We start from the raw sequence: 19,030 nt of genomic DNA on the forward strand, positions 1-19,030 counted from the left end.
GACACTCGTATGGTTTTATAATAAAACATAGGATGTTAGAAATTTATAGCTTTGTGAATTAAATCACTTGGCTCCAACTAATCCGGTATAAACAGATTAGCTCTTGATGAATCCCTACGAACTTTCTTCAAGGGAGTCCTTGTTTGATCCTCCTATCAAGTCCACGACTAGATGATATGTTCCTCTTCCAAATTGCACTAGAAAATTTGGAAGAGATTTTATGTTGGAGGCTAAAACGAGAGGCGGCTCAACCTTGGAAAGATAAATCAAGGAGGCCAAAATTTTCTTGGTGGATGGATGCTGATTTTCGAAAATTTCTTATGGTGGTGGCTAGGGTTTTGACTTCTCAACCCTTATTTATAATCAACTCATGACCTAATTATCATAGTATAATAATTGGGCTCTTTAATTAATATTAATGGACTTGAAATTAATTGGGTTAGTCTAACTAATTTAATCAATTAATCAAGGTCCATTAATAACTTTAATTATTTAATATGTTGGACTTGTACTCTTACAAGCCCATTAAACATATTACCCACCGTATTTAATTTATTAATTAATAAGCTCAACTTTTGAGTTTAATAAATTAAGTCATTATAAATTCAACATTTGAATTTATTATTTAAATTATAAGTTCAACTCTTTGAATTTATATCACCTCCAAAATTTAATATCTAATAAACCCAACATTTGAGTTTAATAAATTAAATTCTCAAATTTTATAAATTCAACTCCTTGAATTTATTCTTTCAAAATTTAATTATCATAAATTCAACTCCTTGAATTTACTATATAACATAAATTCAACTTCTTGAATTTATTCTCTCAACGGGAACAAACGATCCAGTGCTTGTGTGACCCTCAATGGTTCATGGATACTAGCCGTTGATTCACAACTCTTTGTGATTCAGGACATAATCATTTATTCGGGCTTACCCTATTCAGCCTCATTCTTTTCATCAATACCTTGATCAAGAATATCAGAACTCATTTCTGATTGCACCCATCGAATCATGATAAGAGCGTCTAGTAGCATCGCCCCATGATCACCTATGTATCACTCATAGTGCCTGCAAGAATCAGTCGATTGTGATTAACGTACAGTACGATTCCTTCATCTTATATATCCCGATCGAATATGCAACCATTGGTTCATCGAGGGTTGCATATTAATTCGATAACTATGTGATAACTATAATAGTGGCATCGCGTGTACTATTTGAGAACTCCTTCTCTAACGTACATCTCATACTCTGGCCAGAGATTCCATCCACTATTATTTCATCAGATCACACAGAATATCCACACTCGTAGGTGAGCGGTGAATCCCCGACTACAATGCACTAGCTCCTATATGTGTCGCAACTGTACCCAACCTCGCCACCTGATGACTCTCCTGGAGCCGGTAAACGAGTCAAAGCACAGCCCTAGCATATAGAGCCTCAGTGTTGTCCCGGGTCGTAAGGACTAATGGTGTACAATCATAACCACAGACTTATCCTCTCGATGAATGATAACCACTTGGAAAGTCCGAGGGAGGGTTAAGTTCGGTATAATCATCATATGACTACCCATCTGCATGTTTGGACATCTCCATGTCCTTACCAAGAAATGCAGTACATAACATCGCAGATGCTAGTCTCGAGCTCAAGCGACCTTTATCCATGTTATAGGCGGGTGAATCGACTAGGAACGAATTTAGAATATGCAATGTTTATAAATGAGTTTCAACATCGAATTATGATTCATTTATATTAAAACATAATCAAGGACTTTATCTATGCTGATTCCATGGGTATGTAGATAAAGTATAACGAAACCATTTAAAAGTTAAATTATATTAAAATAAAGATTGTTTATTTCACTTGAGTCAATAAATTCTCTAGCAAACCGTTGGCTTGCAGGGCATCTACTCTAACATGTTTATCAAGAGTTGCGAGTTTTTATGGATCTCTATCACCAAAAAGCGTATCTTGGCCACACGTTCGATATTTATGACTTGAATATTAATCTATTTGAATGAATTAATATAATGTATTTTATTTAGTTTTATATTTAATTTGTACGAATAGAAAAACAGAAGCAGAACTTAACTTAAACAAGAAGAACTCAACATCTTTTGTTTGATAGTTACAAGTCTTTAATGTTACCGTTACTTTACCTAGTACTATTATTAATTGCATCATTAATGTTGTCCGAAGACATTTAACGCTCCTTACTAGTTTTGGTATGAGACAAAGACTGATTATTCTGAAGCTTTCTACAGGACCTTTATTAGGTGATAAAGCTGATTTACTCATAGTCAAAGAAGTCGTTTTACTTATAGACATTAGATTCAAAGCTTTATATATATAAAGATCAACCCTATAAAGAAAGAGACGGTCATCTTGTTATCGAGAAACACATTATCTATCCAACATTATTTTTAGCAAATCAAAGAACTTCTCGTTATCATAAAAGCTCAACATACGAAAAGGCAGCACACTTGTTATAGTAATCATCTGATCTTCTGAGATCATATTGTGATGCTGTTTCGTTATCTCTTCACAAGCTATACACTTTATTACATCTTGTTGAGAAGAGTCTGTAATCTGGGAAATCTTTTCTAGAACTTTGTTGTATTCATTTTACTGTGTTGTAAAGCTAAGAGTTTCAGTAGGCTAAGGTTAAATCCTACTGAAGTGGGTGTGTACAAAAGTTGTACTATATATGCCAAAGTCTTTTAGTGATACCTTTTGGAGACAGAAGAAAGAGAGACGTAGAAGATTTCATCTTCGAACTTCTAGAAACAACCATTGTCTACTGCCTATTGTTTTATTTTTTTCACCTTCATATCATCATATCGTTTCCGCACTCATTATTGTGATCTGCTGTATATTATTCAATCAAAAAAACTATAATATCTAACAGGATTCTTGCACCCTTCGCAAAAACGACCAAAAATAAACGAGTTTATTCATCACCCCCCTCCCCTTAAACTCGATATTGATCCCCAACAGATAGTGTACATAAATGTTAATGAATGGGCCAAGAGTTTTTGGATCGATAAATATGAATATTTTTTAAATCGATTACCCAGGATATTATAAGATTTATCGAATTATTATTTGTTGTCTTATTAAATTTGATACCACCATCATTAGCTCAATTTGGCAAAAAATCCTCATATTATCTAAAATAAATAATGATAAAAATGGGCTCACAAAATCGCAAATTGATATTTGCAAAAAAATTTATTGAGAAAAAATTCCAGAATATATATCAAAACAAGTTTGATTAAAAAATAGGACATGCATATCAATTTTATGATTATAAATATGTTGATATCCAATCAACTAATAAAACTATTGATTTTGAGAATAAATACATCATATTTTGGGAACTCAATATATTACTTGTTGTATATATTCTAAATATTTTGTCAACTGATTACGATGAAGTATCTCGTTTGATATTAATTTTTGGCTTGGAGCTAAAGTTCGTGTATCGAAAGATATTTGTTGTGTGACAAATGCACTACAGTGATTATCTTTAAGAGATTGAAAATATGTTGGAAATACTTTGAATTTTATGATGAGTATTTTGAATTAATAACGCTGATATTTTTATCACACAATTTCTCAATTGTTATTCTTGTAAAAATATTTTTCCAATATTAAGGACGATGAAAATAGAAGCTAAAAGAATGTTATTGAGAATATATTGTCATTTTATATATTCGATATCTTGTGTATAAGATCACTTATATTATTATAAGCTTTATTAATGTTCTAGTTCAGTAACGTATACAACTCATCTGAAGCGACAAATAACATTTTAAATAAAATGATTGAATATCTATAATAATAATAATAATGTAGGTTGGTCGTGTTGAAATAAATCGATGTCTTGGGAATCATATGCAAGTAAATGTAAAAGACGGTAGAAATATGATCGATCAATTAATGTAGTGAATCCAATTTGTATGATGTTATTCCCGAATAATAAGAAGCATATTATAAGATGAGATTTCATCAAATTAATTGTTATCTCATTATTTTGAGATCAAAATGATATATGGCTATTTTACTCTCAATGTGTCTTTTGTTATTATGCCAAATAATGAGGACCTAGAATTACAATTTTTAGAGAATACAGTTGATAAAAAAAAAATGATTGTCAAATGACATGTGACGATATGAGCTAACTTTAGCTCAAAGCTTCTAACCCAAAATTGGTCGTGGGAAATAATTTCACTTGTCATGAATGTGTTGGATTAAAAATTATATATATACATACATATATATACACACACACACACACACACTGAATCTAAATATATCACATGAGCTTAGAAGTGTTTTTATTCATTCACATGAGAAGTATTCTTCACAATTTTTATGATCACATGAGAAGTGTTCTATATGATCACAATTTGCTACTTTCTAGTCATCACAATTTCAGTATTCATTTAGGTGAATAATTGTAACTAACTGAAAGAATCTTTATGTTCATAAGTTTGTATTGAAGTTTAAGGAAGTTGATATTAAGAGTTTCAGTAAACAGTGTAATAAGTCATATTGAAGTGGGTGTTTACAAATACTATAAAATCAAAAAAAAATTAATGTATACCTTCCAGAAGAAAGGAAGACATGGAAGAATTTTTCCTTCAAACTTCTTTAAACAGTTCTCTTGTTTTACTTATTTCACTACTGTTATATTTGTATTTATTCACAAAGTATCGGTAGACTAATTCTGCATTGTTTATCAATTGTCTTCTGAACTTTGACGATCCCGATCATATCTATGTTGTTAACACCAGTAGAGATTACCATATAGCCAGAAAAAATAAAAATTGTGAGGAGTTTATTCAACCCTTTTTAAAGTACCTCCACCAATTTTAAATTTCATTTACATCAACTTTTGGAAAATTAGTGTACAAGATTGGAATACGAAGAGTTAATAATTTCGAGTGATGATTGCGACAAAAAGAGCTGTCAAAGTTGTACTTTTTCCCACTTGGTTTTAATAAGGCACTTATTAAAGTAGTAAGAGATGTCGTACTTTTTTTCTTTCGCTATGATTTTTTCTCATTTAGTTTTTCCTGGTAAGATTTTAATGAGACACATCAATCGTTGAGAGACATTCGAAGAAATTATTCATTGTTTTATTCTTTTTCCTCAAGTCAAGTTTTTCCCCAAATGGTTTTACTGTTAAGATTTGAATTTCCTAAGTATCCATGTTGCCAAATTGAAACTTGAACAAATCGATTTCTCTGCAAATAATCATTTAAGCAGGAGTATTATATATAGTTTTTTTGTAATAATAGTTTATTATTGTTTTTAGTTAGATTTCAAAAATTTGTGATCAACATAAATATGACAAGATATATATGCAAAGATTCGTATTATATTATTTTTTCTTATAAATAGGATGATCTAGTTCGATAAAAATTGCACATGAATTATTGACTTTTATGAATTTTCTTTATTTTTCTATCTTTTATTGTATGATTTATAACACAATTAATAATAATATTATTATTATTTGTTTTGAATCAACCGCAATTAGTTTATTGATAATTGACAACAGTATTTCGAGGGCATTACTATATATTTACGTTAAATGATGCATATATTAAGTTTTTATAATCGAATTGGTTTACCTTAAAGTAGCGCACCCTGAGCCACCCTCGGACGAGTTCAATCGCATCATCGGATCGGAACAATGTTATATTATACAAAATAATATAATATAATAAATAATATATTTTAAATTCTAAAGATCTTACACATACATAAATAATAATAAAAATATATTTACTAAAGTTTTAAATTGAAACAGCATACATATAATCAAAATATCAAATATAATTATATATTTATTTTTAAACAAAAAAAAATTCAATAAGCTTCTGTTCACTAAAATAATATTTTTAACAAATATAATTATATATATATTATATATAAACAAAAATAAAATTTAAAATATAGAAAATAATTAAAATCAAAAAATTTTAAAAGGTGAATCGATACGACTGTTTCCGCAGAGCCGACCAGTTACTCCAATTCTAAAAACAATGACATATATATCTGTGAAAACTATTATTTTGAAAAAAACTATTAAATGTCGTGAATATTTTTTTAAAAAGAAACGTATAATATTTAATCGATATAATATTATTTTGTTTGATCCAATAATGAAACAATTTCAAAGAACATGTCGGGTGATACAGTCACTCTTGTAGAGAAGAGTATCAAGCATTCAATATCATATTCAAACCAAATAAATCGGTTGAATTGGTTATAAATCGGTTTTTAATTCTAAAATATGATTAACGATTTTCATATGAACATAGATTATAATTTATGCAATTTTTTTCATATAAATTAAACAGATTCAAATTAGAAAAAAAAATTATTCGTCGGATTCCATAAATTTTTACCCTTCCGGGTACACAGAAACTTTATATTTTCCATTTGGCAAAAAAATGTTTAAAAAAGGGAGGAAAAAAAACAGGACAAGACTTAGTAGTTGTAGGGTCAAATCCCTCAAACCCACGTGAAATCTTACCCTAATGCTTCCAAATGAAAATCCAAAGCAATGAATATACTGTTTTCCTACACTATAGTATGCTGGAAAAGCAGTCACAGACCAGAGAACCTTGTACAGTTCAAAAGTACTTCGATATATTGCAGAATCTTGCAATATTCCCCACATTTGATTTCCTTGTCCGGTTTCGTTCATCTTAGTAAAAAAATTTAAATTGAATATTTTTTAATGATTATTCTTGATATTAAAAATATTTATAAAACTATGTATTTATTCTTAGATTTTGTATGTTTACGTATTATTTAACATATTGAGAATATGTCTATTATGAAACGGTCTCATTGATTTTTATTCATGAGACGAATCAATCATTTCTATATTTACAAGTAATATTTCTGGTATAAAAATAATATTTTTTCATGAGTGATCCAAATAGAATATATTATATATGTCTCACAAAATTAACTCATAAGACCATCTCCCAAGAATTTTTGTGTTATTTTATATAGTTAAAATTACAATAATAAATAAAAAAATTCACATTTAATTGCATACCAAATCCTTGGGGGTTTTTTATAATTAATTTTAAAATAAAAAAATAATCCAAAAAAAATTCAAAATAAAATAATTTTGCAAAATCACTTTAATCTGTGCTTCATAAGCACGGATTAGAGTGAGGTGGAGCATTATCCGTGCTTTGTAAGCACGGATGCTCCACGTGGACGAACATCCATGCTTACAAAGCACGGATGCTCCACGTGGACGAGCATCCATGCTTGAAATTCCATCTAATAAAACAGAAGAATTAGAAATCTCCAAAATAATAGACAAAGCGTGGATGCACGTGTAAGCACGGATGCTCCACCTATATAAGTATATTATTATTATTATTATTATTATTATTATTATTATTATTATTATTATTATTATTATTATTTATAATTTTTAATATTTAATTTAATTCGAATGAAAATTATAAATATTTTAATATATGGTAATTATTAAATATTTTGTATTATTTGGTTGGGTGATTGAAAAATTAGAGATATGAGAAGATTGAATGGAGAAATTTAAGTCCTTATATCATTAAAATATATGTAACTTCCATAAAATATATAATTATATATAATAGATTTATTATTAATAATAGATTTATTAAATAAATCAATCTATAAAAATGAAGAAGGCCAATAGTGAAGGAATCAAACAAGCATTAATAATTACTTGTATAATATATTAATATTGTATTTTTATGTTGTGATTAATATTGTATTTTAATATTGTGATTGAAATGCAGTTAATAATAATATCTTAAATAGAAAATAAATAATGTAAATTTAGGAATAGAATGAAAATCTTAGAATTCAGCGTAAGTTTTATCGATGCTATATGCTAAAGTTAAACCTCTTATTGGTGTATTGATGAAAGACTATTATTTTTATTCTCCTTAATTTCTCCATTCAATTCTCTCATATCTCTAATTTTTCAATCACCCAACCAAATAATACAAAATATTTAATAATTAACATATATTATAAAAATTCACACGGCGTGAAAGTATATTTATAAATATCTTATTATTATTATTATTATTATTATTATTATTATTATTTATTTTAATTTTTAATAATTAATTAAATTCGAATGAAAAATATGAAATAAGATATTTATAAATATACTTTCACGCCGTGTGAATTTTTATGTTGCGAATGAAATTCAATTAATAATAATAGCTTAAATAGAAAATAAACAATGTAAATTTAATAATAGAATGAGAATTTTATAATATAGCGTAAGTTTTATCGATATTATATGCTAAAGCTCTTATTGGTGTATTGGTGAAAAAATATTATTTTTATTCTCTTTAATTTTCTCTCTTCAATCTTATCATATATCTAATTTTTCAATCACTCAACCAAATAATACAAAATATTTAATAATTACAATATATTATAAATATTTATATTTTATATTTTTCATTCGAATTAAATTAATTAATTAATTAATAATAATAATAATAATACATGGACGAGCATATGCGCTTTGTAAGTACGAATATTCGTCCACGTGGAGCATTATTTGTGCTTATAAAGCATGGATAATGTTCTATTTCACTCTAATTTGTGTTTACGAAGTACATATTAAAGTAATTTTAAAAATTATTTTATTTTGAATTATTTTTGAAAATTTTAAATTAATTATAAAAAAAATCTCAAATCCTTGTAGTGTTTTTTTAGAACTTTGGTATCCTCGAGTTTAGTTCAACTATCCTGCCATGTCGACGACCTGATGTGGAGTTAACGTATTTATCGTATATTTGAAGTTTGGATGTATAAATAGATTATGCTAAAGTAAAGTGAATAGCGTGTTAAATATAATTTTTTTTCAAAAAAAAAAAAAACATAATTTAAATGCAGTTAAAGATGCGGGAATCCAAGACAATCCACAGAAAAAGATGATCATTCATGAACAAGAAAGATAACAAGGGCGTCATCCTGGATAATAGGACACAACTCGATCCTAATAACTGGTACGTAATAGGTCAAGAAAATATTTGGTTGTCGGAAACTGAAAGCATTAACATATATATGCTGAAAAAACGCCGGCGGAAGGACGAAAGCAGGCAAGGGCAGCGCAAAAATGGCTACATCCATAGAGATGGAGGTTCGTTCAAATCTATCGGCAACACGGGCCTCACAATCCCAATATATTTTGGGGAACCATCTCCATTATCCGGAGGAGTCACGGCTTCAGCCGCAGGGCGTCCTCCATTCCCTTGAGAGGGCACATCTCGGAGCACACTTATAGGGTGGATGACGTCGTTCATTATGACTCTGTCGGACGGGGACACCCATCGGTTGTCAGAGGTAAGACTGAGGTCTAACGAGAGTCCTGACGAGGTCGTGGGAAAGTTAGTCTTCGCTTTCGGTCCGCGAAGAGACCTAGCGGCACTGTCGTATGCCAGCGCCGCCTCCTCAGGAGTATCGAAAGTGCCCAACCAGACACGGGTTTTCTTCCTGGGATCACGTATCTCCGCCGCGTAACGGCCCCAGGGACGCTTTCTAACTCCCCTGTAGTGAGCTGTGCTCGTCGAAGCCATGAATGAGATTGAGCGTACAAATTCAGAGAGAGAATGAGACGGGAAACTTAACGAGCAAAGGTTAAGGAGGGAATGTAAAGGTGGAGAGGTCCCAGAAAGTATCTCGTAAACGTCGGCTAGACGGCACAAACCACACACAACTGCGGGATTGCTGTCTTTGCCTCGAGACTAGGTCTTTATGTGCCAACACTACTCTCTGATTTTGACTAAATTTGACGTCCCCATAATGTTTTTTCTTTTTTAATCTCCATTTTATTTATACTGTAATATTTATAGTTAAATGTACTTCAAATTAATTATTAACAAGAAAAATCAAATGAGAAATCATTATGATTTGGTACAGCAACGTTTCTTAAATGGCCGCATGTATATTATGCAAAAAGGCCTTGTTGGGCGGTCATAACAGAAAATTTATGAAGGCCGGTGGTAGGTCAAACTGCAATAGCCTTGCCCGCTTCCTTCAAGCAAGCAATCAATCAATCAATCAATATATTTATATATTTATATATATATATATATATATATATTTATTTTTTGTTACTATGTTTATCAATGACGACGGCTGTTGCACACATCTTTTGACAAATTTTGCGTCCGTACTCTCAATTTTAGAAAAATTGATATGCGTAAAAAATTTTCTTTTGAATCTCGTGTTCCCGCATTAACTCATTGATGGTATGAGACGCTTATATATACAAGCTTTTGAGGTCCCTAAACATACAATCTTATACAGAATAATACACCATCTATAGAGAGATTACAGTCTTTAGAAGGCTTTCGATCGGAAGAAAATCAGAATACTTAAAAATGATTCAATGACCGAAATTAACGTTCAATTTAACTTTCAAATATTTGTTTATCATGTTTATATACTTGCATAAACATAATTTTTTTAAAAAAATTGTAACATTTGCTATCACCTCATAGAGGTGGACAAAGTTGTTGACCAAGTGACATAATAAAACTCTATATGTGTAGTGTGCGAGTGTGGGGTCGGAAAGAGACAAGCCCAGCCGCCTCTCATTCAGAGAGAGATGTTGCTTTTCACATTTGACTACTACTGCAGCACCGGACATTTTTTTGGTAAGCAGGTTTTACTACAAACTAACACCAAATCTTTCCATGTTTTAAGTTAGAAGTACTTTAGAGATGAATAGGATGGAATTGTGTTTTTGTTCTTCGATATTCTTTGCTTTTAGGCTGATTTAATTTCGTATATTCTCTTCATTAGATAACTCCTCTTACATGGGCTTGTATGAGAGGTGCGTAACGAAAGACACTTCGGTCTGATTGCATCCATTTCTCTTATGAACTAATGTTGAATTTGACTTTGTTATAATATAATGCTTTGATTGATCAGTTCTACCTGCGTGATAGACGGATAATAAAACAATAAAACCCTCAAAATTGGGTTGAAATTCCATCTATATCCAACAGTACCTGTATTCAAATATGTTCCTATGGACAATGTCGATTCGACTCATTCCAACGGACAATACTCGCACTATTACCATTGTAATGCTTTGGAACCAAGCTTATGCCTTTTCATAAACTACAGCTCATTTACCAGAAAATAATAAAACTAACATACAGTACTTCACCCACTGACGGTATGCCAAACACTTAGCCCAATAATACCGGGTTATCTACAACTTTTCAGCCTTCTACGTGTAAAATCAGTGAGGTAGAATTGCAATGCCCGGGTCTCTCCATTCTTGTGTGAAAAAAATTACAAAACCATGTGTGTTCAGCTCGATCAGGCTAGCAAGCTCGGTCCATTCTCGGTCGCTGTCCGGGCATGCTCATGGTTATGATGCCTAGCCATTTGGACATCTCGATTGAAATGAGTACGAGCTTTTGCATAAGGAGCATCTCTCGCTGAGTAAAGACCAAAGAATATATCAGAAAAAGAAATGCTCACCATTCAAAACGATCATGCAATAAACATAACATTTCACAATCGGCCTTAATTCAAGAGACGAGCAAGCCACAATTGTAATTCTCCGTCCAACATCGACACAGAATTATGGGATGCATGTGAATAATTTTACAAGAAAATACAGTGTATTTTTAGCAAATTTAGAAGATCATTTCCTAAAGCGGGTACAAATGTAAATAACTTCTAACGAAGCCCATTGAGTAGTCGTTTGCATGGGTTGTTGGAATTGCAGATGTAACCAATAAAATGCAAAAACAAAATTAGTTGACGAGCTCACCTGCAATTCTCTGAGCTCGAAGAATATTTTGTCGTCTTTTCCACCAACAAACAAAGCAGGTGACTATGAGAGCAAAAGCCACACAAGAACTGAGCCCAATGCCGATTTTAGCACCAATAGAAAGTCGTCCGCATGCTGGTAAACCGGGGATTCCACAAAGACCAGCGTTATCAGTAAAACTGCAAATATCCACACAAGTTATTCCGGGATAACTCATTAGAGTATAACATTAATAGAAAAGAATGGAAGTGCTAAAACATTGTATATGCAAGTGTTCAAGTACTTGTGACATAACCCATGGCAATAATTACGAATGCATAAAATGATTGATGGATAGTGATAAAAAAATACTTGAAGCTAGCTCCATGCAAGAGCCTTCCTCCGAGTGCAGCTGGAACTTTTCCTTTTAAAGAGTTGCTATTGAGGTTTCTGTTATAGAAGGTACGATTTAGTCTACGCCAATGTTCTCGCGTAATAGGTATATAAGATGTTGAGTTTCTTACAGTCTCTGTAATGAGGTTAGCTGCCCAAGGCTCTCAGGAATGGATCCATTGAAAAAGTTGAACGAGAGATCCCTGTAACATGATAAATACTAAGCTCAATCAACCAAACAGTTTGATTTCACGTGTATTATATTATGGGCATTAGGATATTTTATAGAACAGAACTACAGACTGAAAAGTACATTCATTGACCATTTTTATTTTTCAGACATAAAATATTGACCAAACAGTTTGTTTTGCCACCGTGAGGTAAAAATAAATATGTAAAATAGTTCGTGAAGAGAAAATTTTACTCACAGTATTTCCATGCTACTTATTGTTCCAAGTGAAGAGGGAATGAATCCAGAAATGCTGTTCCCACTTAAGTTTCTGTAATTAAACAAGTTAGACATGTAAAGAATAAGGATTATCATAGCCCTCGAGCACAGAACCAAACTGGCGGCATATAACCCGAGCGAGAGGGTGTGATTTAAGATTAAGAAAAGTCCCTAAATCATTCGATCTATTATTATTATTATTATAAAAGTGTGAGTTTTCATTATTTATTTACTAAATTGCACTCATGCTTTATAATGATTTATTATTGATTCGTCTGTTTCCTTTATGGTGATTTATCATTCATTGAAATTTTTATTATTTTGACACAATTATCGAACACCTTTGAAGGAAAAACTTAAACTACCATTATTTTATTTAGAATGATGCATAACATAAAATATAAGGCAACATAGACCAATTGTTAGGATCGAACACTTATCAGTAGGCTAAAAGCTATAACTGTTAACCAAGACGCAATTTTAATTCTTTATACTTGTGGCAGCGCAGAATGTGCCTACTTGGGAGTTGGGTACTAATGGGTCGGGCTGTTAGGCTTATGAGTCTGGAGAGGTGCATGTCTATCTGCTGGTGCTGTCTCATATCCCTTAGAGATCAGCCCTACCATTTCCTTCAGTTGGCCCTGTTCTTAGCAGAGATAGTACCCGTTAATATCTGGCGTCACTATTTACGACTCACCTAGCCAACCAGATCAGGTAGTCCAACGTTAGCAGCTTGACACACGAGAACTTCCCAGAAGATCACCCATCCCAGTACTATTTTCACTCATGCACGCATAACCCAACATGGTTCTGAGGTTGTAGTGATTGTCATTTGTCTTGTGAAATAATAATAATCTGGAAATAAAAGATATTTTGGTGGAATATATAAAGACATTGGGACATTAAATAAACGACAGTTGTGTGAGCCTAATATTTGACTAAATTTTTTTGATGATTGCAAATTGTCTATATATGTCCAAATGAGAGAGCTGAAAACGTATTTGAGTATTAGTTAGTTTATTTATAAGGGAAATATATGTCTAAACAAGAGAATCTTAGAGAAACAAACAAGAAACACCACAGGTTGTCAGGTTTCATTTCAAATTAGACAAATTAGTTACTAAGAACAATGATGGTTATCATTGGTGGTGAAAGATGTGGAAAACCAAGTGAGACTTCAAAAAAACAAAAGGAAATAAAATGGAGTAAGACCTGAAGTGTGAACAACTTAAATAAACAAAATAAAAAAGCCGCGAGAAAAAAACAAGACAAATATAAAAGAGATTAATCAACATCAAATCCAATGATGAAAAAGAAACATGAAAATCAAATATGATGATGTGATTGCTGAATTTAAATGAACAAAAAAGCAGGAAAAATAAAAACAATTAAAAAATTGAAAAACAAATTGAATTATTCGAAAATTAAACAAGGCAAAGATCGGATAAAAAAATCATGATTGTTTGAAATGATAGATAAACTGTGAAATAATATTTGTTATTGAATAATTTATGAAAAAATTACGTGTCTACGTTGACTTGCAAATTTACGACTAATATTCATAGTGTACTCAAGTTTGTTACGTGCTTTGCTACTAGTTAAATAAAATGAACAAATTTTAAGACGAGTATGCTTGTTCAACTTTAGCTGCAAAAAACGATTATATTCGCCTAGTCCCTATCAACTTACATGCTTTGAAGATGACGAAGCCGGGAAATGTCATTTGGTAAGACACCCCTTAAACCCTGGTTGTCCAGACCTCTGATCCCACAAACAGGGAGAAATAATAAAAATATATCAGCTGTAGAATAACAGTGAAATATATGTAAAAGATGAAAAAGAGTTTGCAATAAAATAAAAAGTGGGACGATATTAGTGCCATAATTTGTTGGAATTATCGTTCTATAGGAAAAGTGGAAACGACCGATCGTGATAAGCAGACATGACCGCTAGTAAAACTTTGCCTCTCTACAAACATTTATATCATGATAAAAAAGCACAAAAATAAGTCGAGCCATAGTGATATTATAAATCTAAGGGAAGAGAACAAAGTCAGAATCACACAAAGCCAAGCAAGTAAAAGTTAAAAATTAAGTGAACTCTTAAAAAGTTCGCAACAACAAAGCCAAAAGCATGCACTAATTTGTGTTCAACAGAAATAATCTGACAAACTCATCAACAATAGAGTAAAGTGAGAACACAGCTTGCAATTTGGATAAATAGAAGTTAACAAAAGTTTTGAAAGAGTCTTTTTGGGTGCATAGTTGCTTCAATGAAAGACATTGCTAGAGAACAAGAACATACAGTCCATCAATAACATGTTTACTGATATTTCTGTCGTACTGACAATCTACTCCACTCCATGGATGTTGCTCAGGAACACAAGGATCACCATTCCACCCAAAACGAAGAGGAAGACCGAGGGCACTCTTCAGTCTCTGCAAAGCCCTAACTACAAGCAGAAAGAGCAATAGATTAGTAGTTCTACAAAATGTGCAGCCAAGGGAATGAAAATGTAGCACATGACAAGCATCGCAAATTGCAATAACAATTAAAGAAAAAACCAAGAAAGATGCATATGATACAATTATCACAAGCTGGAATATACACGAGAAAAGTGTTAATGAATCAACAAGAACTGACTAATCTTCTAGTGTGGGACCAGTGCCAGTATTTCCACTCAGATAATAGTCTTCCAACTGCAGCATGGAAAAAAATGTTTACAAACACTTGGGTGATAAATAAGTAAACAGATGTGAAACAAGTTCACGTGGGATAAAAGTTTATTCTTTTTGGTTCTTAGAGTATATGCAAGTAAGATCAATCAAGAGTTACCGAATCTTCCTAAACTTCCCTTAAAATTCAGGCTTCAAAACGCATTCTCATTTAAGAAAGTGAAATAACAATAGTGTTAGAAATTGCCCGACAACACCAACTGCCACCTTCCCCAGTTCCACTTGCTTGGACACAATGATTATATTCAAACCCTTAATCATAGCAATGCGAAAAACATATACACATTGGTAGAAGATAAAGTAACAATTTAGACTTCTATAGGTGCCAAGATCATGTGAAGTTTAACATGGTGCCAAAAACAAAGGGGAAACATTTTGCAAGAATATGCATGGAGGTTTTGCATACTTTCATCAGGTAAAGTTTTTGATTCCGCCAATACAAGTTCAAAAAGCTCAATGGCACTGATTATGGCATGAGTCCCTTTTGTAGGATGCAAGGTTATTGTCAAAGTCCTGCCGCTAACAACAACTGTTGTATTGAGCACAACAGCACTGTTAATATCACCCGCCATACCAATAATGTCAACATCTGGAAAGGCAACATCACCATTAAGCAGAATATCAAATACTCTTTGGTTTGCTTTGGTGACAGAAGGATCAATTTCCGCAAAATGTAGCCAAATGGAGTAGTTTCTAGTTGGTTCAACCTCAATTGTATATGCTAAATCAGCTTGACTATCAGAACTGATAAGAGCTGTTTGATAAAGAGCCTCGGGATAAAAGTTCGGAGATTGAGAGGTCCCCTTAATTTTGTTATTCGTAGATATAACACTGTCGGAATTCTGGCCAAATGTGGGGAGGGAATTCCAAAACCGGTCGCCGCCCCAACTATCCGCTCTAAAGTCAGCACCAAATTTTGGTTTCTCAGCACCACAATTGAATCTTCTGTCAGTTCTGAAAATCGTCCCTTGGCCATATCCTTTGCCAAAATAGTATGCCCTATTACCGATCTGAAGAATTTCAATGGCAAGTATAGCTGGATCTCCATGGCCAGTGCTGTGGAAGCAAAGAGAGGCAGTGCCATCTTTAAGAAAAATGAGGGCTTCAACAAATACCCGCTCATTATCTTGAGTGCTCCAACCGGACTGCAATGAATAAACTAGCGTTCCTTCAATGGAAACATCAAATAAAGGTTCATTATCAAAGCTAGGTTCTGCGACCAATCCAAAGTAGATTCTCACTAAATAATGACCACGAGGAACCCTATTTATGTTGTAACAGTTTTCAGGACCCTCAGACAAAGGGAAATAGCGAATGGTGCTGAGCGATGGACTGATGAAACTTGGGCGGGTAGCATTGCCTGGAATTCCTCCCGTGTAAGCAAAATCTTTGTACCAGAGAGTATTTGTTGGATCACTATGAAAATCATCACGAGCTCCACAGCTTATTCGCATAGCATATGGTGCTGTAATAAATAAAAGAGCAGACATGGTAGACGGGTAAAAAGAGTCAGCAATATCAAAATTGATATCGGTGACCATAAGATGCTTAAGAGCCATGATCAACCAAGGATAACTAATTAAGAATATAAAACTTACTTCATGACCAATATTAGAAATAATACCGAATACTATGCTAATACAACAAAATCTCAATTGCCATATAAGAGGCAAAGTGCTAGTGATAAAACCTTGTTGCAGCAGGTGATAGTAGTTAGTAAATGATTGAACCCTTAATAAATCATATCCCAAACAGCAGCAACAACAAGCTAATGCTGATTTAAAGAAAATACATACACAGAGTTAAATTCAACTAGAAAAATGCTCAACACCAGGTGAGGCCTGTAGATAAGACGAAGTCACCAACAAGACATGCTGATAGTCCTGGCATTCCCTGCTTACATTTTTTTCAGTTTATCCTATCATTCTTATATCAACTGAAACGCCAGTAATAATAAATAAATAAATAAATAAGATCAAGTTTTCATTTCATTCTAGTTGTCTATGACCCTCCAAAGTACAAACATATGCCAACACAATTAACTACACAATAAATTATACAGACTGTCACCGATATAAAAGCTTGCAAAAACGTGAATCCAACAATCACTCTACGCATAGCTACGAAATAATCTAACCAAATCCCATTAAATCAACCCATCTACATTAGGCCAAGAAACCATCTTTCGGATTAAAAATCGAGCCGGAGCAAGAGAGAGATAGCTAACCTCGAGCAAAAGAAAGCTCACAAGCCAAGAAAAGCGCAAGTAAGAGTAAGAGAAATCTGACTCTAAGCATTGCGGGTTTTGAGCGCACAGCTCCGAGAACGAAATCCTTCAACTTTATCACTTCCCCTTCCTAATTTAGATTATAGAACGCAGAGCAGAATAAATGTGAAAAACGCACTCAAGATTATATCTTTTTTTCGCGCAATGCCTATTTTCAAGGGATTGAGAATCCTCAAGTTTAGATGGCAAGAATTTAGGGGAAAAAGGAGAGATTGTAGGACGTGCTATGCAGGTAGAGTGGAGACAGTTGATAATTTATTTATGAGCATAATATAATATTGCTTTTTATATTCTTTGTGGGTCGGGTTTGGATTTGATTCGACCCGAGGAGTAAGTGCTCATGTGCGGGACATGATTGCTTTATTGCGGTGGAACCTACATGGGCTACTTCCACGTGGCACGAGGACTTCTGCATTTCTTTAATTTTACATGTAAATTTGAGAGCTTATCATTCTGTCATTGCTTGAACTCGAAAATTCGTTTCTCATTGGTGCAAATGATACGAAACTAAGTCAAATAAAATAAATTCAATAGTAAATTGTGTAAAGCTCGCATTGGCTTAGCTCAGTTGGTCAGCAGCAGTAAATCTTGGAGCAATGACCATGGATCGAGTCTCGTAAGCGGCAGTGTGGGAGTTAAATTCCCTCCAATGAAGGGGAGCTCCTTGTACGCGGCGTAGCATAAGGTCTAGCTGCTGCTAGTTGGCTGAGTCACCATGATTTACCTCCTCTCACATTCTTGTCGGGTCTGGGGGTGAGGGGCGCCTAAGGTGAGCGAGAATTTACTCTAAAAAAAATTTATTTGGTAAGTTTTTATCGATTTCTTTAAAAACATAATATTACGTATTTATATAACATCAGTATTCAAATTATATTATATATCTGGTTAAATATATCATTGGTTTTATTTATGAAAAGTCATCCGCAAATTATAATTTCTTAACTCTTTTCACTCGGAATTATTACAATATCATGGTATTTTAAATAAAAATAAATAAAACAAATAGTTTTCCGTATACAAAAATACAAATAATATTATATATCGTACCGCAAGACTCTGCCCGTACACTTCATATTGTCTTAGTTAGGCTGTCCTCGATCTCATCTCATCGACATTTAATAATAAGTAAATGTAGTTTTCGTGTAACCAATTTTGAATTCAATAAACTTTAAGAAACGGGTGGGCATTTCTATGGCTACATAATCAGAGAGAACATGTCTTTTATGAGACGATCTCACGAATCTTTATCTTTGATACGGGTCGATCATACCGATATTACAATAAAAAATAATACTCTTACATAAAAAGTAATATTTTTTTATGGATTACTCAAATAAG

The 19,030-nt window shown here is 32.6% G+C and overlaps 2 protein-coding genes across 2 annotated transcripts; both read right to left on the minus strand.

Annotated features, from left to right (window-relative positions):
- Positions 1–8,975: 8,975 nt before the first annotated feature.
- On the minus strand, positions 8,976–9,869 carry LOC140837753 (ethylene-responsive transcription factor 4-like). Its single transcript, XM_073203864.1, has one exon. It carries the CDS (start codon positions 9,632–9,634, stop codon positions 9,179–9,181), a length of 456 nt encoding a protein of 151 aa, XP_073059965.1. The 5' UTR covers positions 9,635–9,869; the 3' UTR covers positions 8,976–9,178.
- A 1,139-nt stretch (positions 9,870–11,008) lies between these two features.
- Positions 11,009–17,934, minus strand: LOC140838772 (receptor-like protein 4). The gene is made up of 9 exons (XM_073205309.1): positions 17,633–17,934; positions 15,812–16,870; positions 14,975–15,122; positions 14,360–14,431; positions 12,651–12,722; positions 12,354–12,425; positions 12,202–12,279; positions 11,851–12,029; positions 11,009–11,512 (listed from the first exon to the last, which is right to left on the minus strand). The coding sequence occupies exons 1-9, from the start codon at positions 17,700–17,702 to the stop codon at positions 11,391–11,393; spliced, it is 1,872 nt and encodes a 623-aa protein (XP_073061410.1). The 5' UTR covers positions 17,703–17,934; the 3' UTR covers positions 11,009–11,390.
- Between the last annotated feature and the right edge of the window lie 1,096 nt (positions 17,935–19,030).

The sequence above is a fragment of the Primulina eburnea genome, chromosome 8 (genome assembly GCF_022965805.1).
Source record: "Primulina eburnea isolate SZY01 chromosome 8, ASM2296580v1, whole genome shotgun sequence".
Classification (NCBI taxonomy): Eukaryota; Viridiplantae; Streptophyta; class Magnoliopsida; order Lamiales; family Gesneriaceae; genus Primulina; species Primulina eburnea.